Source organism: Carcharhinus amblyrhynchos, chromosome 7, assembly GCF_965287045.1.
Source record: "Carcharhinus amblyrhynchos chromosome 7, sCarAmb.v2.hapA, whole genome shotgun sequence".
In the NCBI taxonomy this organism is placed as follows: Eukaryota; Metazoa; Chordata; class Chondrichthyes; order Carcharhiniformes; family Carcharhinidae; genus Carcharhinus; species Carcharhinus amblyrhynchos.
The window spans coordinates 128,039,145-128,062,343 of record NC_137330.1 but is presented as its reverse complement, the minus strand read 5'-3'; the positions used below and the strand labels follow the sequence as shown (position 1 = coordinate 128,062,343).

The window sequence follows — 23,199 nt, the reverse complement described above, 5'->3', positions numbered from 1 at the left end:
CAGCATGCATTTTGCCTGTTCCTAAAATTTCACCTTGGCTGTGTCCTTTGACAGTTCTTGTAATAGTCTATCATCTGGCAACTGCACCTTTCTGGACTCTGCTCTCTAATATTTTAGGGGTTGTCACTGCTGTTCTTGACTGAATATTGTGAAAATGGACCAACTCTTAACAAAATATTGTGGGACAGATTTGATAAATGACCTGGTGGTGACATTAGGGTTCATATTCAAAAGGGGCCCTTTAAAACCTGATGTACACATGCACTTTCCACTGAGGACTGATTATACAGAAAGTATTAGGCAGCAATGCCCCTCAACTAGGGGGACATGGCTACCTGTTACTGCCTGCAGTTCTGAGCCCCTTTTTCTGCATTCTTGAGTGATAAGGCTATTTCAACAGCTTTTTAAAATCCAAATTGAGTTCTGCCAACAGCTTCTTTTGGGTGATTAGGTCATTTATCAAATCTGTCCCACAATATTTTGTTAAGAGTTGGTCCATTTTCACAATATTCAGCCAATTTCCACAATCTAGCCAAGAACTCAGTGACAGGTTCCCCAGCGGTTCTCCCAGCTAAATTGAAGTTATATCTCTGGAGAATTATATGTGGCATCAGCTTGAAGTTTTTTTTTACCAGGTCTGCTAGCTCATTAAAAGGTTTTGAGTCAGGGCATCCGGATAGGTTAGACTTAGGCGTCAGATCCCATATTTGATCCTGACGTAAGGGTTCTAACCCAAAGCCATCCCCTGTTGTTAGAATCATAGAACTCCTACTGTACCGAAGGAGGCCATTTGACCACCCAGGCCCTATTCCCATTACCCTCATTTACTCTGCTAATCCCCCTGACATTAGGGTCAATTTAGCATGGCCAATTGACTCGACTGAATATCTTTGGACTGTGAAAGGAAACTGGAGCACCTGGAGGAAAGCTATACAGGCACAGGGAGAACATGCAGATTCTACAGACAGTGACAGGAGATTTTCACAGTAACTTCATTGTAGTGTGAACATAAGCCTACTTCTGCCTAATAATTAAACTGCTAACTTTGACCCGGGGCTGGAATTGAACCTGGGTCTCTGGTGCTGTGAGGCAGTGGTGCTAACCACCGTGCTACCGTGCCACCCTTGAAGGTTTGTTATGCAAATCTTCTTTTGTAAGTTAGGGGAAATTGTTTTAGTGAGAGATCCATCAGTATTGATCTAGTCTAAGAAAGTTAAAATGTCCATTAACAATTATAAAATGACTGCAATGTTTTAAATACCTAGTTAAGGTGATCTGAAAAATTTTATATCCAGCAATATAGGATGCCAGTTTTGTAAAGCTTTGTTTTCCAGAACCACCGACTCCCACCAACAAAGCATTTCCACAATCTGTGCGGATTATACGAGATATCTGAAAAATATATTTTACTGCTGTCATACTTATGATTTTTCTTTGTAAATAGTTAATGTCTATGAATCTCCTTTAGGTATAAAATCCAAATAGCACAAAGATATCAATTTCTTATTTTAATATAATTATATTTACTCCAACTGTCCAAATAAAAGCTGCAGATAATCACGATTAGAGTAATTTTACAAAAATGACTGATGCTTTTGTAAAAGTGGACTGACTGAAGAAATCTATTAATGGCTCACAAGAGGTTATTGCAGAAGGTCAGGGGACATAGAGTTGGGGGTAGGGTGTTAGCGTGGATAGAGGATTGGTTGTCAAATAGGAGGCAGAGAGTGGGGGTCAATGGGTGCTATTCGGATTGGCGGTTGGTGACTAGTGGGGTGCCCCAGGGGTCGGTGCTGGGGCCTCAGCTATTTACCATTTATATAGATGATCTGGAGGAGGGAACCGAGTGCAGGGTGTCGAAATTTGCTGATGACACCAAGATTGGGGGAAAGGCAAATTGTGCGGAGGGTGTGGAGAGTCTGCAGAAGGATCTAGATAGGCTGGGCGAATGGGCCAGGAAATGGCAAATGGAATTTAATGTTGGCAAGTGTGAGGTGGTCCACTTTGGTAGGAAGAATGGTAGGAAGGACTATTACTTACGTGGCGAAAAACTGCAGCAGGCGACGGTGCAGAGGGACCTCGGGGTCCTTGTGCATGAGTCGCAAAAACCCAGCTTGCAGGTGCAGCAGGTGGTCAGGAAGGCAAATGGGATGCTGGCCTTCATAGCGAGGGGGATTGAATATAAAAGTAGGGAGGTCTTGCTGCAGCTGTATAGGGCATTGGTGAGGCCGCAGCTGGAGTACTGTGTGCAGTTTTGGGCGCCGCACCTGCGCAAGGATATTTTGGCCCTGGAGGGAGTGCAGAGGAGGTTTACTAGGCTGATACCGGAGTTGAGGGGATTGAGCTATGAGGAGAGGCTGAATAAACTAGGCTTGTACTCGTTAGAGTTTAGAAGAATGAGGGGAGATCTCATTGAGACGTATAAGATGATGAATGGGATGGATAGGATAGAGGTGGAGAGACTCTTCCCGCTCAAAAAAGACAGTAGGACTAGGGGGCACAGCCTCAAGATAAAGGGGAGGCGGTTTAGAACGGAGTTGAGGAGGAACTTCTTCACTCAAAGGGTGGTGAATCTCTGGAATTCTCTGCCCGTTGAAGTGGTGGAGGCTGCCTTGCTAAATATTTTTAAGAAGCGGGTTGATGGGTTCTTGATAAGAGAGGGGATTAAGGGTTATGGGGAGAGGGCGGGAAAGTGGAACTGAGCCACAACAGATCAGCCATGATCTTATTGAATGGCGGGGCAGGCTCGAAGGGCTAGATGGCCTACTCCTGCTCCTATTTCTTATGTTCTTATGTTCTTATGACAGGCAAATATTGAAGACCATCCTAGCCATATATGCCCCAATGGTTCAGAAAGTCCACATAACGAAACTAGAAAGTGTTCACATTTAACTTAGATTGAGTAAGAGGTCTCACAAAACCAGATTTCAATTTAGATTGAAGCAGAAAGCCTTGAAGTAAATTTTTGTTTTTGTTACAGGCAGAAACCCCGATTGCTCCTCTCTCCACCCATCTGTGAATAGAAACGTGCTTTAATTCTCCACAATCCTCCTATGATATATGTATAAATGTGTGTTGGGTTTGGGGTATACACTGCCCCTTTAAGAGTGCGGGTCAGGTGACCCTGGAAGATGAGCTCCTTAGTGAGAAGTCTCACAACACAAAGTCCAACAGGTTTATTTTGTAGAAGAAGCCACTAGCTTTTGGAGCGCTGCTCTTTCGTCAGGTAAGTGGGAGTTCACAAACAGGGCATATAAAGATATAAACTCAATTAGAACATAGAACATTACAGCGCAGTATAGGCCCTTTGGCCCTCGATGATTTACAAAATAATGGTTGGAATGTGAGTCTTTATAGACAATTAAGTCTTAAAGGTACAGACAATGTGAGTGGAGAGAGTGTTAAGCACAGGTTAAAGAGGATGAGCTCCTTCCAGTGTGGAATCCCGGTGAAGCAGTGCATGCCTGTAATAAAGAGTTCCCGGTGTTTACATTATGAGGCCTATTTTATGGTTCTTTTTGCTCAATCCTTTGCTAAAGGCATTCACAACAACTGGCGACAAAGCTGCCTGACAGCTTATGTATTCTGCTGGCATTCCCATTCCGGTGAAGGGTGAGAGGATTGAGCATCGCTCCAGACAGTGCTGGAAAGGACCTGAATTGTGGCAACCCTGTGAAGAACAGGTAGGAGAGATACGACCACCATTGCTTCGTATAAATAGCCCGTTCGGGGAGAAGGTAGTACTTGCCTGAGATGGGCCGAAAACTTTGCTTCCTGGGAACTAGCCGAAAATGTTGTGGGATGTGGTTGCCAAGGGGACTTGGGCTACAATCAATGGCTGGGAAGGAGCGCTAAACATGGTTGTCGAGAGGGTAGCTGTTGCAGTGGTTGAGAGGATTCGCGCTGTGGGCGACTAGCGACAATAGCAGAAGAAGGCGCTCTCAGTAAGAGGGAGTGGAGGTGTCAGTGTGGGAGAGAAAGTTTCAGGTCTAGACTCTTTTCTCTCCAGGAGAAAAGCTCACAACCAGTGAGAGAGGGCACAGATTGGTGGCGCTGTGCCTGGGCTGGGATACCTGATGGATTGTGAGCAGCATGCTCTGGGGCTGGCATGGGGAGAATCAATGCCTAGAATGGTGACCAACAGCCAGATCGGCGACCGGCATGCAAGCGAGCATTAGCTTAACACTCTTCCTAAGTCTTCTTTGAAGTAAGTATTATGCTGCGCGGGTTGCTTCTCTCACTTACCCTAATGTGTGTTCTTTGTTACAATCTTGGACCCAGAGCCCTTCGAGTGTTGGTGCCTCTCCCCCTGCTGCTCACAAAGAAACTCCCCAGGACACCTCAAACGACACCTCGGAGGGAGGCCCTGAAGATTCTTCTGAGGACAGCACCAGTGAATCAGCAGACACCAACCACACAACCCACCAACATAGAGACTATCACCACAGTGGGTACTTTTAATGCTGGGTCACTTACTGGTGAGCACCTCATGGCCACGGATGCACATCAGGTGGAGGTGGGCACATCCAAAGGCTTGAACACACGGAATTCTGCTGGAGGTGAGGAATCAGCTGGCCCCAAGCCAGACTCCGGGCCTTAGACTTCGTTCATCCTGAAGCTGGTGGAGATGCATCAGGAAACTCAGGGGGTTGTGGATGGCCTTTCGGCAATCATGCTGCAATTACAAGGCTGTCCAGAGGAGTCAAACAGAGTGCTGTTGCAGGCAGTGGTGCCAACACAGCATGTGAACCAGGCCAACACTGCAAGGGCGATGTCCACAGTGGAAAGTCTGGGTCAGGGATTTGGCCTGATGGGTGACAAGTTCCAGGCCATCCTGGACACATAACAGGCCATGGCAGAAACAGCAAGCCATGGCCAAGAGTTTCACTGGCATCCAAAGAGGCACATTGGCGTACGGCCATGGGTGATGGGGGCACGTTGGAGGCACTGGCTTGGACTCTCGTTGGCATTCTGGATTCACATCAGGCCATGGCTGTGGGCCTCAACTTAGCCCAGTCTCAGAAAGTTAATGCTGAGGGGCTGCAGAGCATGCCTCGCTCATAGACTGCTGTAGCGGAGGGGCTGCAGAATTTGGCCCAGTCCTGGGGTGGCCAGGGCTGAGGGATCGCTGACCATGGGGCAGACACATCTGGGCCTCCAGGACTGGCAGAGCCAGATGACGCCAGAATTTCTGGAGCTCAGACCAGTTACCCTGGTGTTCCATGGAGTGTCCATAGGATCACTCGGCACCCTGAGGGAGGAAGAAGGGATAGAGCCCATGGTGGGGCCACCAACCTTGGAGATTCCGGATGTCCTGAGGCCTTCCTTGATTTGATTTGATTTATTATTGTCACATGTATTAGTGTACAGTGAAAAGTATTGCTTCTTGCGCCACAAAGCAAACTGTTCATAGAGAAGGAAAAGAGAGAATGCAGAATGCAGTGTTACAGTCATAGCTAAGGAGTAGAGAAAGATCAACTTAATGTGAGGTAGCTTCATTCAAAAGTGTGATGGCAGCAGGGAAGAAGCTGTTCTTGAGTCAGTTGGTATGTGACCTCAGACTTTTATATCTTTTTCACCGACAGAAGAAGATGGAAGCGTATGTCTGGGTTGTGGGATCCTTAATAATGCTGGTTGCTTTCTGAGGCAGCAGAAAATGTAGACAGAGTCATTGGATGGGAGGCTGGTTTGCGAATGAACTGGGCTACATTCACGATCTCTTGTAGTTTCTTGTGGTCTTGGGCAGAGCAGGAGTCATACCAAGCTGTGATACAACCAGAAAGAATGCTTTCTATAATGCATCTGTAAAAGTTGGTGAGAGTCGTAGCTGACATGCCAAATTTCCTTAGTCTTCTGAGAAAGTAGAGGCGTTGGTGGGCGTTCTTAATTGTAGTTTCAGGTGGGGGGACCAGGACATGTTAGTGGTGATCTGGACACCTGAAAACTTGAAGCTCTCGACCATTTCTACTTTGTCCCCGTTCATGTAGACAGGGGCATGTTCTCCAGTATGCTTCCTGAAATTGATGACAATCTCCTTCATTTTGCTGACATTGAGGGAAAGATTATTGTCATCGCACTAGTTCACCAGATTCTCTATCTCTTTCCTATATCAATCTCATCATTGTTTGAGATTCAACCCACTACGGTGGTAGCATCAGCAAACTTGAGGGGAATTTGGCCACACAGTCATGGTGTATAAGGAGTATAGGAAGGGGTTAAGAACACAGCCTTTTGGGGCACCGGTGTTGAGGATGATCGTGGAGGAGAAGTTATTGCCTATCCTTACTGATTGTGGTTTGAATTAGGAAGTTTAAGATTCAATCGCAGAGGGAGGATCTGAGGGCCAGGCCACAGAGTTTGGAGATGAGTTTCGTAGGAATAATGGTGTTGAAGACTAAGTTGTCGTCAATAAATCTGAGTCTGTGTTGTTATCTAGGTGTTCCGGGGTTGAGTGCTGGGCCAGGGAGATGGCGTCTGCTGTGGATCTGTTGTAGATTCCCCCCTTCCTCACACCAGGGCATCTCAGGGCCAGTTGGATGAACAGGGTAGCACAGGAACATCAGTGTCATCTGCAAGTTACCGGGCCTTCCAGATCTCACCAACACAGGAGGTGGCTCCAAGGGCATCACAGACAATGGGGCATGGGTCACAGCTGGATACTCCCACCATCGGTATGAATCCTGGGGGAGCACTGAGAAAAAGCAGCCAGCCACACAAATTATGAAGTTCACTAAGATTATGAGGTTCACTAAGATGTCACGGGTGCAGGTCAGCAGTTGTCAGGGTTAAATTTTGTTAAATGTTAAGAGCAGAATAAACTGTTATTTGCCCCTTGCAGCAGTGACTAAACTGTCTCTGATTCTCTCCCCCACAGAGCTGAGTGTTCCCCAATCCCATGTATTGAGGCACAGATTACTGTGCTGCACGATATTCAGCCAAATGTTACAGACTGCCTGCCCTACTTTTCCCACCATCCACCAGACCCTTAGTCAAACAGGACCTCCTGTCATACCACCCCAGTCAGACTTAAGTGGCACCAGGGACAGGATCGCAGTGTGTCTTACAGCGATTCGTCATCATCATCCAGCCTTCACCAAAGACTCACTACCAGTCCAGCCCAGGCTCTTTAACTGGTTGTGATATTTCTCAGGGACGGGATGGTGGGATGACACGGTGGGCCATATCGATTGGGGGTGGCAGCTGCAGTAGCTCCTGGGGTGCGGTGAAAGTGTGTTCAGAGCAGCACCAGTAATGTGAAGCAGGCTGCTACTAAGGCCTCCCTCACTGCCCTGCCCTGCTGGGCACTTGCCGTCATCGCATGCCCTCCATCCTTTGGCTCGTCATATGGCAAGATGTCCACTTTGCCCTATTGCCGCTCCTCCTCCTCCTACACCGGCTGGTCTCCTCACTGCTGTGCAATGTTGTGCAGGATGCAGCACATAATTATGATGCGTGAGGTATGTAGAGGGTTATACTGCAGGGCATCCCCAGAGTGGCCCAGGCAGCAGAACCACATCTTGAGCAGTCCAATGCATTGCTCTATTATGTACCGGGTAGCAGCATGGGCCTCATTATAACGGGTCTGTCTCAGACCTCCACACAGGCGTCATGACCTCAGAGAGTAATCCTTATCCCCCACGAGTCATTCTGTCAGCCTGGGCTCACCTTCAAAGTGCCCAGCAATGTCCAACTGCCTCAGGATTTAGCTGTCATGGACACTCCCTGGGTGGTGTGCATAGACCTGCATGATGTTCATGCAATGGTCACGTACAGTCTGTACGTTCAGGGAGTGAAACCCTTGCGGTTGATGAATGGTTGCCCCTTGCCTTGCAGCAACTGCAGGGCGATGTGTGTGCCATCCATTGCCCTCTGGACAGGTACACCCCTGCAATGACCGTGAAGCCTGCAGCTCAGGTCTCCTGCTAAGCCTGCCCAATATCAAAATTGATGTGTTGGCCTCCCTGGACATAACAAGGCATCTGTGATCTGGCGAACACATCTGTGGATGGAGGCCTGGGAGATTCCACAGAGGTTGCCATTGGGTGCTTGAAATTACCCTGTTGAGTAGAAGTTAAGGGCTACCATCAGTTTAACTTCTATTGGGTGTGGGTGGCCGCCCTCCCCTCAGGTGCCAGGTGTGCGAGCACCTCACACAGGTGCTGCACCGTGTCCTGGGATAGGTGGATCTGGCGATGACACATAACCTCCATCAGCCCCTCAAATGAATGCATGGTCTGGTACCTTCTTTGCCTCCGCAGTCTCCTTTTTCTGGCCACCCCTTCAGGAGACTGCTCTCCCACCTCTTGGCCTTCAGCAGCAGACCCTCCCCTCCTTCGTGAGGGCCTGCCACTGGAGTCATATGTAGGTCAAACCAAGTAAGAACAACAGATTTCCTTCCCTAAAGGATGAGATGGGTTTTTATAATAATTGATAATGGTTTCATTATCATCATTAGACTTTTAATTCTGGACTTTTATTAAATTCAACTTCTACCATCTGCTGTGGTGGGATTTGAACTTGGGCCCCCAGAGCATTACGCAAGGTCTCTGTACAATTGCCCCCCTAACTAATATTTGGAAAGAATCAGAATTTTCTTTCTTAATATGCAGACTATTTGCTCGAAGACATTTCATTATTGCTTCTAAATCAGTGAAGTGCTCCTTTTCACTGGACCCTGTAGACTATCATCCAGTTAACATTGTACACCAGAGAGACCATTTAAAATCTTATCCATCAACTTTTGGAATAGGGCTGGTGCGGATATTATTTCAAAAAGCAATCTTTCATAACAAAAAAATTATCTTTACAACTAATGATGATAAGCAATGGCTGAGATTCAGCAGCAACATTTGTCTGTAAATATGCCTTTATATGACCCAAAAATAATAGCTCAGGATCAATGATCAGTCAATAATGTGCTGTATTTTTGCCCACCTGATAACTCAGAAATAAAGAGGGTGATGCTCCCAAATGCTTGAATTGGTGGGAAAACTGTTCTAGATCATGACTGTTTTGTCAGTTCAACCTCTCACTCAAATCTCCCTACTCTGTGTAACACAGAGGTTCCAATCGCAAATCTCATTAAAAACCCAGGGGGACCATAAAAATCTACATGCATCAGAGTCTGCAAGTTCTGGAACTCTGCGCATGCGCAGTGGCTCCAATCTTCAGACTCCCCTGTTTGCTGTCCAACTTGATCTCTGACCAGCCCAGGACCCCCACAGTGCTGCACAGAACATGGGGAGTTACTCTAAACCCTGACAGAATGAAGTACTCCTGCGGGCTGGGAGAATCATTCGGGACCCGTAAGTTCTCGATAATGAAATATAAAATCCATTTAAAATACATTAAAAAAAAGATTCAAATGACTTACCTGTCTTCCCACTGGTTTCCAGCGTGGCCTGGTCTCCGACCGTTCTCTGGCTCTGGGAGATGCGTATGCGTTCCCAGTGCATTCGCAAATCCTAGAACAAAGCCAGCAACGTGCATCTCCCGTCCCGACCCACCAGAAATGTTACGGGTCAGGATAGGAGAATCGCCCCAAATCTTCAATTAAAGGAAGTGAATATTGATCGATTTGATTTATTATTGTCATATGTATAGGGATACAGTGAAAAGTATTGTTTCTTGTATGCTATGCAGACAAAGCATACCATTCATAGAGTACATGGGGAGAAGGAAAAGAGAGGGTGCAGAATATAGAATCATCATGCAACACTGGATATATGGTTGTTTTAAAATCAACACAAATATGAACTGAACATCTGGTTTCATGACCAGGTACGGTGGGGTGGCCCAGTTACTCATTGTAACATTGTAACTGGCTCTAACACAGCAATGTTAACAAGTCATACTGATTCTTCTTTGACCTTGGATATGGCACTGCTCTTGCTTTGAGAGTTTTTTTGATTGACTATTAGGCTTTACTTTGAGTTTCACTTGATTCCCTTCGTTGAACCAAATGCCTCTTCAAAGACACTCTTGTATTTATCCAGAAGGTGCTGAAGGTCTATTTTGGCAGCATTCTACACAAGAATACAAATTCATAAAAAATAGAAACAGGAGTAGGCCACCAGGCCCTTCAAGACTGCCCCACCATTCAATACGATCATGGCTGATCTATGCCTGCCTCAACTCCTTTTCTGTGCTTTTTCCCTCTGGGTCTATTTGTTGGTGCTCACCAAGGTTTGACCATCCCACATTCCTCTCTTTAGTCCCACCTCTGGCTTAAGATGAATGTACAGGGCTATCAAGTGTTTAGGAAGGATAGGCAGGAGGAAAGAGGGGGTGGCGTAGCTCTGCTGATTAAGGATAGTATCAAGGTGGTAGCAAGGGATGATATCGGAGCCAAAGAGCAGAACGTGGAATCGTTGTGGGTGGAGATTAGGAACAGCAAAGGGAGGAAGACGCTGGTGGGTGTCGTCTATAGGCCCCCGAATAATGATCTGGAGGTGGGGCGGGCTGTTAACACGCAAATAAGTGCGGCGTGCAGGAATGGGACGGCAGTAGTTATGGGAGATTTCAATCTGCATATTGATTGGTCGACCCATGTTGGACGAGGTGGGCTCGAGGAGGAGTTCTTGGAATGCTGCCGGGATAATTTCCTTGAACAGTGTGTGTTGGAGCCGACGAGGGAGCGAGCTATCTTGGATCTGGTGCTATGTAATGAGGCGGGTAGAATTAGGGACCTTGCGGTGAAGGATCCTCTTGGAGAGAGTGATCATTGTATGGTGGAGTTTCTGTTGCAGATGGAGGAGGAGAAAGTGGGTTCCCGGACACGCGTCCTTTGTTTGAATAGAGGGGAGTATGGTAGGATGAGAGAAGAATTGGCAAATGTGGACTGGGGGAGTGCGTTGGAAGGTAGGTCTGCTGAGGAGCAGTGGAGGATCTTTAAGGAGATCTTTCTTGGTGCTCAGCAGAAATTTATTCCGATGGTTAAAAAGGACAGTAGGAAGAGAGGTAATAAGCCGTGGATAACGAAGGAGGTGAAGGAAAGTGTTAAATTAAAAGCGGAGGAATTTAGAGTAGCTAAGAGCAGTGGGCGAGAAGTGGATTGGGAAAGGTTTAAATGTCAACAAAGATTGACAAAGAAGTTGATAAAGGAGGGTAGGAGAAGCTATGAGGCTGGGCTAGCACTTAATATAAAAAAGGATAGCAAGAGTTTTTATAAATATATAAAAAGGAAGAGGCTGGCTAGGGTGAACGTTGGTCCTTTAGAGGATGAGAAAGGGGACCTAGTGGTAGGGGATGGGGATATGGCTAAGGTCTTGAATAACTTTTTTGTTTCTGTCTTCACGGAGGAGGACGTGAATAATCTGCCGGGTGTTAGAGATGGAAAGGTGGTAGGAATGGAGGGTCTTAATGACATTACTGTTACTAGAGAGGTGGTGCTCGACAGACTGGAGGGGCTGATTGTGGACAAGTCCCCAGGACCGGATGGAATGCATCCGAGGGTTCTGAAAGAAATGGCGGAGGTGATAGTGGATGCCTTGGTGGTTATTTTCCAGACGTCGCTGGATTCCGGGGAAGTGCCGGAAGATTGGAAAACGGCTAATGTTACGCCGTTGTTTAAGAAGGGTGCCAGGCAAAAGGCGGGGAATTATAGGCCGGTTAGTTTAACGTCTGTGGTAGGTAAAATGTTAGAATCCGTCATTAAGGAGGAAATTGCGAGGCATCTTGAAGGGAATTGCTTGATAGGGCGGACGCAACACGGTTTCATTAAAGGGAAGTCGTGTCTGACAAATTTACTGGAGTTCTATGAGGATGTGTCTAGGGCAGTGGATAGAGGAGAGCCGGTGAATGTGGTCTTTCTGGATTTTCAGAAGGCGTTTGACAAGGTACCTCACAAGAGGTTATTGCAGAAGGTCAGGGGACATGGAGTTGGGGGTAGGGTGTTAGCGTGGATAGAGGATTGGTTGTCAAATAGGAGGCAGAGAGTGGGGGTCAATGGGTGCTATTCAGATTGGCGGTTGGTGACTAGTGGGGTGCCCCAGGGGTCGGTGCTGGGGCCTCAGCTATTTACCATTTATATAGATGATCTGGAGGAGGGAACCGAGTGCAGGGTGTCGAAATTTGCTGATGACACCAAGATTGGGGGAAAGGCAAATTGTGCGGAGGGTGTGGAGAGTCTGCAGAAGGATCTAGATAGGCTGGGCGAATGGGCCAGGAAATGGCAAATGGAATTTAATGTTGGCAAGTGTGAGGTGGTCCACTTTGGTAGGAAGAATGGTAGGAAGGACTATTACTTACGTGGCGAAAAACTGCAGCAGGCGACGGTGCAGAGGGACCTCGGGGTCCTTGTGCATGAGTCGCAAAAACCCAGCTTGCAGGTGCAGCAGGTGGTCAGGAAGGCGAATGGGATGCTGGCCTTCATAGCGAGGGGGATTGAATATAAAAGTAGGGAGGTCTTGCTGCAGCTGTATAGGGCATTGGTGAGGCCGCAGCTGGAGTACTGTGTGCAGTTTTGGGCGCCGCACCTGCGCAAGGATATTTTGGCCCTGGAGGGAGTGCAGAGGAGGTTTACTAGGCTGATACCGGAGTTGAGGGGATTGAGCTATGAGGAGAGGCTGAATAAACTAGGCTTGTACTCGTAAGAGTTTAGAAGAATGAGGGGAGATCCCATTGAGACGTATAAGATGATGAATGGGATGGATAGGATAGAGGTGGAGAGACTCTTCCCGCTCAAAAAAGACAGTAGGACTAGGGGGCACAGCCTCAAGATAAAGGGGAGGCGGTTGAGAACGGAGTTGAGGAGGAACTTCTTCACTCAAAGGGTGGTGAATCTCTGGAATTCTCTGCCCGTTGAAGTGGTGGAGGCTGCCTCGCTAAATATTTTTAAGAAGCGGGTTGATGGGCTCTTGATAAGAGAGGGGATTAAGGGTTATGGGGAGAGGGCGGGAAAGTGGAACTGAGCCACAACAGATCAGCCATGATCTTATTGAATGGCGGGGCAGGCTCGAAGGGCTAGATGGCCTACTCCTGCTCCTATTTCTTATGTTCTTATTTCTTATGTTCTTATGTTCATTCAGCTCCTCTCCTTGCCAAACCTTCTAACACAAAGAATCACAGGACGTTTACAGTGAAGAAGGAAGCTATTTAGCCATCTAAGCCTGGGCTGATTCTCTGAATGAACATGCTGCATAACCCCACTCCCTTGCCTTATTCCTGTAACCCTGTACATTCTATCTTTTCAGAGAGCAATCCAATCCCTTTCTCAGTACCTCAATCAAAACCGGAATAATTCAGCTGCATAATTCAATAGGAAGTAACGATTGTTGTTGTCCAACTTGAATTTTAAAATCTTAACAACTGCAGGAGAAAGAATGTTTTAACTCTTAAGAGAAAGTTACAGAGAGGCTGTACAATGCTTTGGATTTTAACATAGTGGGGCCAAATGGTGAAGTACTTAACAGTATCAAACCATTTTTATCAGGAACTTCTTCAGCACAGGTTGACACTTTGGTGCTGGTTAGCATAGTTGGGAGCACTTTTGTTTTCTATAAGCACTAGTACGGACCATTGGAGAGACATCATCTAATCATGGATATTGAAAACACTGCAACACATTTATCACTGTAGGTACAAGTCAACAATAAAGTTCAATTAATAATAGGCATGAACTCGGACAACTCTGATTGGGAATTGTCGATCGGAGCATACCCTACGGAGATTAATTGTAACAGGGCATCCACACATGCTAACAAAACAGTTTGGAACAAATGACGAGAAACAAAAGCCATAACAAAGATAATATCCATCATGACAAGTTAACACGAATAAACATTGGTACTAGATATTATGCAGTGAATACGAATTATATGTCCAAAATATGCTAACATACACTTTCTAAGGGGTACAATATCAAATCACTTATAAGGTTTGGATGAATCTGAAGTTTACGTTGTCTTGTTGTTAAATTCCTTACACATCAAAAAAAATCACAAGATCCAAAATATCCAGAATTTTTGCGATGGAAAGTTAAAATGCAGGAAGCTCAGTATCTTACCAAGTGCTAATTCAGACATTGAAAACATATAAATATCTGTAATGTAATGGAATATCCCAAAGCCACTTCACAGGAGCATTATAAAATGAAGTATGATATTGAGTCACAGAAGGAGATATTCGGGACGACCTGACTGTTATGCCCCATTGGCCGATGGGCGGGGCGAGCCGGTAAGATCATGCGAGAGGCCAGAAATCAAATTCATACACAATCTTTTGCATCTTGTTATCTTACCAGCACTGGATATCCGATGCGATCGCCCAATTTTTGGCATGGGGCTGAATAATTTATTTAAAATATATTCAAATCTGCTTTTCATTGAATTAGTGAGCCCAGGACATTATCGTCTGGGCCCACTTGCCTCTGTGGCCTCACGAAAAGTGTTTCTTTTTGGCAAGAATCACAGCTGATCCCCAGCAAAAGGGACCAGTCATGATGGCCTCGCTATTAGAACTGGAGGCCATTGAGGACCCCCAGGGAGTTGGGGACAAGGTGGGATGCCCCTTGAGCAGTGCCAGCCTGCTTATTGGGCACACTGGCACTCCCATCCAGCACTGAGCAGTGCCATGGGGATGGAGCCAGAGGGGACAGGACCCACTGGAGGCAGGGCAAGACCATGGGTGCTCGGTTGGTGGTTGAGGGAGTGGGGACCTGCTGTACACTCTGTATTAGGGATAGGTGGGGAAGGAAGGGAGACCTGCTGCCACTCTGCATTAGGGATCAGTCAGAATGAGGGAGGGGGACAATTGGGGCTGACTATGGTGGGGGGAGCATGTGCTAGGCTGGGAATCGTGGGTGGATCCAGTTGGTGATCAGGGGGATGGAAGGGGAGAGTCAGTCTGGGTGGGGGGTGTTTATGGGGTCCACTGGTCCAGGCGGCTGGGGGTTGTTGCGAAAGGCTGCCAGCCCCTGTGATAGCTGGGGGGATGCGGTGCTTTATTAATGCTGGGAGGCTGTTTGAGAGCAACAGAGGCCAAGTGACAAGTCTGTGCTGCTAGAGACTTGTGCATGAACAATAGAGCCCTTTGCTGCTGTCAGCCAGTGTTTAGGCGATTTAAGCCCGCCCCTCCTTCCCCTGCAAGTAAAAAAACATTTCTGAGGATTTTTTTGTCAGAGTGGATAAGATAGCAGATTTGAAGTCACCCAGAAAATTGATCAGAAACTCTCCTGTTTCCACGCTCATCCTGAACGAAAGTTTGGACAAAGAGATAGTTTTAAACAGTGTCTTAAATGAAAAAAAAGATCAAGAGGCTGAGAGATCAGGAGAAGTCCAAATCCAAGAATACATTGGAATAATTTAGTCCAGAAGAAATAAAGGTATGGACAAGGGTTTCAGCAGCAGATAAGCTCATAAAATGAGGTCAACTCTCCTTATGACAGACACAATGTGGAGATTGCAATTGCTGATTGATGAATCGGAAGAGTGAGCATTTCTCCAGTAAGACCAGCGCTTCAAACCTGCTGGAACTTGAGCATGATTCTCAGTGCTATTCCACCATCAAGGGTGAAGTCCAGCTGTAATACACAGGTGGGAATAGGCAATTCTTGTGATAGTGTGGAGATGAGATCAGACAATTTTCTCTAGCTTAATCAAAGAGTGTCACCATGGTGTGGAATGAAATAAGTAGTTTGGGAACAGAATTGGGAACACAGTTGGGAATGAGAACTGAAAACAATGACTTCAGTCTTCTGAACACTTAATTGGAGGAAATTTCTTCTCAACAATTGCTGGAAGTTGGAAAAGCAGTCTAATAATTTTGCAGTAGAGGGAGGGTTGAATGCCGTCAGAACATATGTGAACTAATGCTGGGTCTGCACATGGTGCTATAGAAACATAGAAGATAGGAGCAGGAAGAGGCCATTTGGCTTTTTGAGCCTGCTCCGCCATTGATTATGATCATGGTTGATCATCCAACTCAAATAGCCGAATCCTGGTTTTTCCCCATAACCTTTGATCTCATTCGTCCCAAGTCTATATCCAGCCACCTCATAAAAACATAGAAGATAGAAGCAGGAGGAAGCCATTCGGCCCTGTGTTAGCAAAGAACAGCATATGGATGGAAGACAGAGAAGATAGAAGAAGGTAAAGGATAGATCTTTGCTAGGTGGGCAGAAGAAAATGCCTTGAAAATGTGGGTGACAATGGCGTAGAAAGATAATGGAAAAGGTCTGTGCATTTGAAAATTCCCAAAGCTAGGTATAAGGTCAGTATGTATGAAAGGTTGATGAGATAGGAATGAGATAAAAATGAACTTTGGAATGTCTATCATGATTCTGGACATCTAAGTATCTATGGCTAAATCTTTATGGAACTTCATTTTACTTCTTCTCTGATTTTCCATGATTAGAAACTTACTGGTAAATATAATTTCAACATATCTATAATTAGTTAGAATTCTAAAATCTCACTTTGATCAGATGCGTCATTGCATCCTTGAAGAACACCAGGTCAAAAAAACCCGATCGGACACCTTCATTGTGTTGTTGCTGATAAAACTGCAATTTTTCAGTCAGGAACTCGTAGCTTGGTATCTGGAACACATTCAATACAACCATTAGGATAGCACAAAGATAACATCATAAATAATGGAAAATTAAGGATGTCATTATTGCAGTACACCTCATCCTTCCATAGAAAACTACAATTACTAGATTATAGAATTTATCTCCTGCAAATACATTTACAATTCAGTACACAAAATTGATAAAATTCAATATATTTATTTTTCATTAATGAGCTGTCACAGCTTTAGGCTTCAGGTGTTAGGAATGGGTTAACAGACTTTCCAATTAAGTCCTACTTTGATGTCAATTATTCAACAGGAGTCACTGATATATAAAAGGGCCACAGGTGGTACCGGGTTTTTGATGGAGAATTGTATGTGAAGTTGGATCAAAGAAATAAATATACATTATGAAGAAGCAAAACTCTTTTACTGAACAGGAACCAAAAGGCTCAAACATCAGGCCTACTTGTCTCAGGATTCTATGGTATTCACTGCCATCCAAGCAGTGTGGCAAAACAAATACATTTTTAAGACAGTTATGTTGCTTGTGTGCAACTCAGGAAAAACAAAGGTTTAGCCGCACAGCATTGCTGAGGGTCATTGTTGTCCCCTTTCTATTGTCCTCATGTCTAACCCTTGGACTTAATTGAGGACCACTGGTGGCAAGACAGATTGTCTGAAATCAGAAGGTAAGAGCCATAGAATGCAGGTTCACTTGCTTAGATGGTTCATTTGTAAAGGGGGATTATTGGCTTGCAGATCAGTTTCAGGATGGACCACAGTCATCTACATTGTAATTGAGATGAATGGAGCGCAGGTTCTCTAGTTTCAATTTTTGTGTGTTTGCCAGGAGAGTGAGTGTTCCAAAACAGGGGAAAGTTTGGATACCTTTATCAGAGATCTTGCAATTAGGGCTTAGGGAGGTCCTGGTGAGCTAAAAATGTGGCAGGATGTTTCTGCTTCATGCTGGAGACAGTTAGAGCTCCGAGCTCCGAAGCTCTGTAAGCCATTTATAGCTCGACACAACTGTGAGATGGAGTTCAGAAAAACCAAGAGGCTGTGCAAGCTTAGTAAAGCTGGTGGTCTGTGTTTGAAATGTTTAGCAAGTTAGAAGCAGGAGTGCAGCTTTGTAAATTCTTTGGAATGCAGTCTCAGGAGAAGAGATTGAACTGTTGGGAGGTGAGTAGTCACTGAGGCAGTCTGAATCAGACCAGTCTTTGTGGGAATTAAGAAACGAGATTTTAGAAAATGAGAAGTTGAAATCCATAAGGGACACACAGTTTTAATGAGAGTTTATGATTCACAGTGGATACTTATGTCTGGGTAGGTTGCTAAGAAATCTGTAGAATTTGTCTTGGTCATATCAGGTTAAAAAGATAAAACAACTTACAATATATATCTTGCTACATCCAGGGTAACTATGAGGGACATGTGAATTAACAGACAACTGTGGTCAAATGTACCATGTCATACAATAAATGTTAGAAGTGACCACTTATCAAAGGAAAGATATACTGGAAACAGCCCAGAGAAGGTTTAATTGTTTGATCTCTGGTACGGGGGGAATTTTGTTATGAGAGGTTAAGAAGGTTGGCCTGTACTCATTGGCGTTTAGAAGAATGAGAGGCAACCTTATTGAGACATATAGGTTTCTCAGGGGACTTGACAAGGTACATGCTGAGAGGACATTTCCTCTTGTAGAAAAGTCTAGTGCCATAATCTTAAAGTAAAGGGTCACCAAGTTAAGACAGAGATGAGCAGGAATCTCTTCTCAGAGGATAGTGAATCTGTGGAACTCTTTATCACAGAGAGCTGTGGAGGCTGGGTTGTTAAGTATGATCAAGATAGACAGATTTTTCATCAGTAAGGGAATAAAAGGTTATGGAGATAAAGTGGGAAAGTAGAGTTGAGGATTATCATCAGTGATGATCTCACTGAATGGTGAAGCAGACTCAATGGGCTGAATGGTCTATTTCTGCTCCTATATCTTATGGTCTTATGGACAAATGCATAGTCTATGTATTATCAACAACACACCCAAATGCCAGTAACACTATGGGCAGGCTTTATGGCCTCGCAAGTTCCAAAACCAAAAATTCCTGCCCGAGGTCAACGGACCTTTCCATTGTCCGCCTTGATTCCCGTGGCGAGCGGGATGGTAAAATTATGCCTGATGAGTCAACCAATCTCACTGAAACACTGTTTGTCTCACAAGGGAAACTCATTTTCTCTCTGTCTTCACTTTCAAAGTAAAAAGTCTGACAACACCAGGTTTTAGTCCAACCTATTTATTTGATAATATACTCACTAGCTTTCGGGGTTACCCCCTTCGTCAGGTGAATGGAGAGTTCTGGCCTCAGACAGAGCATATAAAGCACAGACAGTTTAGAGATTACTGATTAAAATGCGAATCCTTACACCTAACCTGCTGTTCAAGACCTGAAGTGGCTGATAATGTGAGTGGAAGGAGCACTGATGTTGTCAGACTTTTTACTGTGTTTACGCCAGTCCAACGCCGGCATACCCACATCTTCACTTTCAAAGATCAGACTTCGAAATTCTATCCAAACATCACTCGAACTCAGACGATCACAACAATGGCCCATGCCATTGGGTTTCAATATTGTCTCTTAAGATTCTCGTGCCTAGATTCCTGAGAATTGACTCAAATGCTAACTCACAATGACAATACTAAATAGTGAATTACTTCTCCAAGTAGGTACCTTTGCTCCAACCACCAGCAGCATGGAATCACCTTCTACCTTATTGGATCTTCAAGACATCTCCTGAACAATTTTCAGTGGGCTTGACTTGAGTGTTCTTCACTTAAATTCTGCTCTCTATGGTGCTTTTCCTCTGCTCCTCATTTTTTAACTGAACTGGGACATCCAACTGTCTTTAACCCTTCCTTGAGATGTTCTTTTCGGAATCTCTTCCTGTCCCTTCACCCTTTGGGACCTCTTCCTCGTCCCCTGTCTGGGGCACCTCTTTTGGAAGATGGTCCACTACTAGTCCCCTAACTCGGTTTATTGTGTTATTCTTAAGCAAAGTGCACTGGGTCTAAAAAATTTGTAAAGCTGCCGATCTGTGCATGTGCAATGATCTGAACATACATAAACTCCAAGGCCTGTTGGGAGTTTAAGTTCTTGATTTCCATACTCATCAGTGGTGTAAACCTGGCTTTCATAACTGTATACTTTCAGGAAAACAAACAACATCTGCATTGGCTCAGCCACGTTCATCAGTTTGATGACAGCTGTATACTGAAAGACCTTCTATTTGGTGAACTGGCCACTGGGTTCTGATTTGCTGGACACCTATGGCTCCACTACATTAAAACCTGCAAACATGATATGAAGATGGCAGGCATCAACACAGACAATTAGAACAAAGAACAAAGAACAACTCAGCACGGGAAACAGGCCCTTTGGCCCAACGCGCCCGCGCCGCCATTTCAACAAAGCATTTTCCTACACCTACCCTGCCCCATGTGTATGTGAATGGTACCCCTAATGTAGCCAGATTCAGGGGAGAATAGTGTAGGGTCAATTTGGTACACCAATCAGCCTAACAGCACATCTTTAGGGTGTGGGAGGAAACCGGAGCAGCCGGAGGAAACCCACGCAACCACAGGGAGAATGCGCAAACTCCCACAGACACAGGCCCAAATCCATGTGTCTGCACAGCTAGCAGTGATAGTCACTGAGCTGTTGTGGTGCCTGTCTGCTGGTCCAGGATTAAGCACACACAACGACACGAAGTACTAGGCCACTCTCGAAACCTCCAAGAGCAGCCCACGCACGACCCACCGTGTGCGTGCCCCTCGTTTGACAACAAGGTGGACTGACACCTGTGGATTAAAAGAGACAAAAACATTAACATGTAATACTACATTTCCAGTGTCGTCCCGAGGATCTGACCCTTTTTAATACCCTCTACTATAACCCTCCATCCCTGTTTTGCTCATGTGTCTATCTAAGTAAACCTTAAACAAGTCCAATGTGCCTGCCTCCACCACCTTACTTGGTAGCGCGTTCCATACCCCCACGACCCTCTGCGTGAAAAACCTTCCTCTAGTATCCAAATTATACTTCTCCCCCCCACCCTTAGATCGTGACCTCTCGTAATAGTTGTCCCCAATCTAGGGAAAAGCCTACCACTGTTGACTCTATCTATTCCCTTCATTATTTTATACACCTCTATCAGATCCCCCCTTAATCTCTGTCTTTCTAAGGAGAAGGTCATTGAAATCTGTGATCTCTGGAGGCTGACTGCTGGGAGGGACATTGGAAGAAGTGAGGAGATATTCAAACCTCAGCTAGTGGAGGAGATGGCCCAGAGAAAACAGACTCCTGAACCATCTCAGCCCACTGTCTTCAAATGCAGTAAGTGCCACACAACGTTGTGTTTAACACATGTTGACTAGCATTCACAAGCCATCATGTCATTTGAAAGAAGGCAGCTAAAGACAAAAGTCACTCAAGGCTTTGACAGGCTTCTGTTTAAAATAGAAATTAGTTACATTTCTAGAAAAACAATGAAAAGAAATTTGGTGAAGAAAGTTTTAAGTTTATCAAAAAGGAATGGGTGTTATTCTTATCAGGGCCTAATAGCCAGAATTTACAACATCACACTCAAGCTGACAATTTAATGACATACCATTTCATAGATTTTTGGGACAACAAATACATAATCTTCAGGCTCTTCACCAGTTGGTTCTGGCATATCCCGAAGGAAATCTACAAAGTATGGCTCTTTATGGAGCTTTCCTGCCAATCCTCTTCCAATCACTTTTTCAACTGCACGAGTGATTGCATCTTCAAACCAATTTTTATCTTCCTGGCTTACAAATCTAGGAAGTAATGCAAATCAATAATTAATCATCATACATTTCGCTGTTGTGTAGAGAGCTACTTCATTTAGTATCAGTCAGAAATCTGCATGCATATATTCATGGGCATAGGGAACGTCTTGCAGATTATCACCCACTTTAATGGTGGGTGATAATCTAGTAGATGCATCTGTCCATAACAACAGCTTGTGAGTATTATCAAATAAATCGGTTGGACTAAAACCTGGTGTTGTCAGACTTTTTACCATAACAACATTAGCAGGAGGGACCACTGCACAGTCCCATTGAGGATACCCTCCATCATATGGTGTGCCACTATCAAGCCAAGTGGGATAGATTCAGGACAGACCTAGCAGTTTAAATGGGCATCCATGAAATGTTGTGGGCATTCAGTAACAGCACAATTGTATTCAAACATGATCTGTAACCTCATGGAGCAGCATATTTCCCATTCTACTATTGGCATCAGGCCAAAGGGACAACCGTGGTTCAAGGAAGAGCTCGAGAGAGCGCATCAGGAGCAGTACCGGGCAAACCTAAATATAAGGTATCAACTTGGTGACTCTACAACACAAGTGAACTTGCCAAACAGCTGAAGCAGCAAGGGCAGCACAGTGGCATAGTGGTTAGCACCCAGGTTCAATTCCAACCTTGAGTGGCTGTAGAGTTTGAACTTTCTCCCCGTGTCTGTGTGGGTTTCCTCCCAAAGATAAGTGGGTTAGGTGGATTGGCCATGATCAATGTGCAGGGTTACGGGGATAGGCAGAGGGGAGGGCCTGGGCGGGTTGTTGTTTTGGAAGGTCGGTGCAGACTCAATGGGCTGAATGGCCCTTTCTGAACTATAGGGATTCTATGGTTCTATGAAGACAGAGCTAAATAATCCCATAATGGACAGGTAAGATCAACGTTTTGAAGTACTGCCACATCTAGTTGTGAATGGCTGTGGAAAATTAAACAACTATTTGGAGGAGGATGCTCAAAAAATATTTCTATGCTCCATGATATGAGAGCCCAACATGTCAGCGCAAAAGAGAAGGCTGAATCATTTGGAAACGTTTTCAAGCAGAAGTGCTGGTTGACGATCCATCTCGACTTTTCCCTGAGTGACCCCCCGCCCCGCCCATCACAGATGCCTGTTTTCAGGGAATTCATCCAATTTGATTCACTCCCCATGATATCAACAACTGAAGGTTCTGAATACTGCAAATGCATAGGCTTCAAAAGCATTCTGGCAGCAGTACTGAGGATTTGTGCTCCAGAACACGCACTGCCCCAAACCAATCTGTTCCAATGCAGCTAAAATACTGGCATCTACCCAATAATGAGGAAGATTGCCAAGATAAATGCTGTTGACAAAAACAGAGTAAAAAAAATCCAATCCAGCTAATTAATCATATTAATTCACTCTTAGAACAAAGAACAAAGAAAATTAAGCACAAGAACAGGCCCTTCGGCCTTCAAAGCCTGCACCGACCATGCTGCCCAATTTAACTAAAACCCTCTGCCCTGCCGGCAATCAATAGAAAATTGATTGAAGACGTCTTTACTAATGCTATGAATGCTACAATCCATCCTGCTGATCTGGAGCCACAAACAGGCATGAGGCACCTGGGAGTGTCAGATAATGTATGTATCCTGGGAGCTGCCAAGGGTAGGGGGTTTTAGTTCAGTCGGACAGCATGGTCAGTGCAGGCTTGGAGGGCCGAAGGGCCTGTTCCTGTGCTGTAACATTCTTTGTTCTTTGTTCTTTGCACAGACTTTCAGAGCAGGATCTTACTGGCTCATTCTGCCAATTGATTGGAATGGTGAGCTGGTAATATCAGGCAAGAAGGAAA

At 45.2% G+C, this 23,199-nt stretch overlaps 1 protein-coding gene across 1 annotated transcript in view; it reads right to left on the bottom strand.

Moving 5' to 3' along the window:
* The window catches only part of LOC145345624 (dynein axonemal heavy chain 8-like), a gene marked incomplete at its 3' end in the record, with an annotated part of 1,250,971 nt that overhangs the window by 126,738 nt on the left and 1,101,034 nt on the right, over positions 1-23,199 (bottom strand). The window contains exons 63-65 of the mRNA XM_080193458.1: positions 21,172-21,364; positions 16,415-16,537; positions 1,262-1,392 (exon numbers count right to left, since the gene is read on the bottom strand). Coding sequence (XP_080049584.1) covers positions 1,262-1,392; positions 16,415-16,537; positions 21,172-21,364 — 447 coding nt within the window. The remainder of the gene's footprint in view (positions 1-1,261; positions 1,393-16,414; positions 16,538-21,171; positions 21,365-23,199) is intronic.